The sequence below is a fragment of the Arachis stenosperma genome, chromosome 3 (assembly GCF_014773155.1).
Source record: "Arachis stenosperma cultivar V10309 chromosome 3, arast.V10309.gnm1.PFL2, whole genome shotgun sequence".
Lineage (NCBI taxonomy): Eukaryota > Viridiplantae > Streptophyta > Magnoliopsida > Fabales > Fabaceae > Arachis > Arachis stenosperma.
Genome location: NC_080379.1, coordinates 110008974 through 110011354, shown reverse-complemented (window position 1 = coordinate 110011354; position 2381 = coordinate 110008974). Strand labels below are relative to the sequence as shown.

At 40.9% G+C, this 2381-nt stretch overlaps 1 protein-coding gene across 1 annotated transcript; it reads right to left on the bottom strand.

Annotated features, from left to right (window-relative positions):
• LOC130966578 (probable methyltransferase PMT17) lies at positions 1–2381 on the bottom strand. The gene is made up of 5 exons (XM_057891391.1): positions 1695–2381; positions 1386–1596; positions 904–1201; positions 338–802; positions 1–235 (listed from the first exon to the last, which is right to left on the bottom strand). The coding sequence occupies exons 1-5, from the start codon at positions 2379–2381 to the stop codon at positions 1–3; spliced, it is 1896 nt and encodes a 631-aa protein (XP_057747374.1).

The window sequence follows — 2381 nt, the reverse complement described above, 5'->3', positions numbered from 1 at the left end:
TTAGTTTTGAGATTGATTCTCATTAGCTTCCCCAGTCCAGTAAGTCTTTTCAGCAACAAGAATCTTTTCTGGGTTGAAAGGTCCACTTTCATGATCCGTTATACTACTTTTCCATCTCATTGCATCAGTAATGCTTTTAATCTTCACCAGAAGCTCCACTCCTTCCCTTAATATCACAGTACCTTCTGGCCTTAGAATTCTGTCCATCTCCAATAGTATCAGAGTAATGTTGCACCTTCCACACACAAGAATTACCATACATATCATATCAGTCAAAGAAACACACGATTAATTAATGCCATGGATCATATCATATGTTCAAATGTTAACTACTCACCTATCCTGATATATGCTGAAAACGCCACTGGCATGGATCATATCATATGTTCTTGGATAAGTTGAGAAAGCTTCACACCAATCATGGTAAGTCCCAATAAAACCTCGTTCATAAATTACACCTAGAGTGTCATGGTCTGAATTTGGTGGAACCACATTCATAACCCACACTGGATACTTTGACATAGCTGCAGCAAATCCACCAAGATAAGCATTCATATCCATCACATTCCTATATTTTCCTTGGGTGAGGGGAGCAAGACGCCGGTAGCGAGCTATCCTGTCCCTCCACATCTCATTATCACTTCTGAATTTCTCCGCATTGATACCCGGAATGGAACCGCTGCTAATCCGAGGAGGAAGCGTGAACGCTCGCTTAGGCCATTTCTCAAGCTCTCCTCCAGACACTTTGTCTGATCTTGTAACTTCTGGCAATGGAGTTATGCATTTTTCCAATTCTTTGTACCTTTGAAACAAAGAAAAATGGTATGAACACAAGTGAGAAAATAAACCAAGACAAAATCATACATGAACTTATTAGTTGTTACAATGCAAACAAGTACCAACCAAGCTATGTCAGGATTGTCCCCTTGGCATATGTGTGGTGTTTTGAAAACCTTTCTGCTCTTAACACATTCATTGTGATTGATAGGCTTTTGCCAAATTGCAAGATCATCCTTCTCAATAAGTTTCTTCCAACAAATACTTGCTGCTACCCGCTCTATTTCATCTTGCTCTTTCTTCAAATCTTCTTGAGTTCTCTCCCATCCTTTCCAGTGTTTCTGCCATCGAATAGGTGGCCCAGAAAGAACCCAATAACCTCCTGGCCTCAGGATTCTATCCACTTCAATCAGATATAGTCCATCTGTGACAATCCAATTTAAAGGACATAAAATTTATGGAATCCAAGCAAAGATGTTACACATTTTCAGTCATTCTTGATTAATGTCACAATACATGATTGCCTTTTTCTAAATTGTAATGCCTGGCAAATAACAAATTATCGGTAGCATTATAGCAACAAGTGGACCATGATAATATGAGAATACCATATTTGCCCCAAGGTATGAGACAGCGAGAACAATGAGCCATGTCAAATGCCCTTGCCGGGTATGGAAGCCTCTGTGAACCCATGATGCCAATCATAGCAGGAACTCCTCTCTCCAATGCAAACTGGACCTGAGCTTCGTGTGTGTCTCTTGGTGCAAATGACATTGCTATGATGTCCCGTTTCAAAAGATAAGCACCCCAACTTGCTACCTTTACGTGTTATAAAGAAAGTATTAGCAACACAAAGTTAAATTACTCCTGGACATGAATAAAAAATATGTGATGATAAATATATTGATTCAACTTACACCACAGCCTGTATCGATTGCAGTTCTGATATGACCACTCTTGAGGGGAATAAGCTCATTAATTTCATCAATGTATGCATCGGCACCACGGGGAAACATGGTGCCTCCACCGGGGAATCTGAAGCGGTCACCCTCCACCTGAATCCAATTTTGAATGGCCTTCTCAATGCTAAGCTCTTTGTGAGGGATGTTATCATACCAAGCATAGTCTCTGCTTTGAGGCCACCTGAAAGGAGGCTTATAATTTGGTGGAGCAGGTATAAGACAATACATAAGTTCATCCTTTGCAGGGCAATGCCTCTCCCTATACTTCAACATGTTCCGGTCGTATCTCCGCCCTCTCGTTTGATCTTGGCACGGAGTATATTCACTGTATTTCATGTCACATGGTGGGAATTCTTGCACTCCTGAAGAACTATTGAGATCAAGTTGATGGTGACTTTCAAAGTCTAGATTTGAAGAAGAAAATGGTGATGCTTTGGAAGCTGAAGATGATGATCCTCCTTCACAACCCACTTTTGCGACTGTGTCATATTGGCCTGTGGTTGGTGTTGGAGTACTCTTCCATGAACCCATTATATATGACAAGATACATAGCCCACTAACCCCTAGAATCCATGTGATTCGGTTTCTCTTAGCATCAAGCGGACCATGATGTTTTGGAGATCCATTGTAATCCTTGGCCAT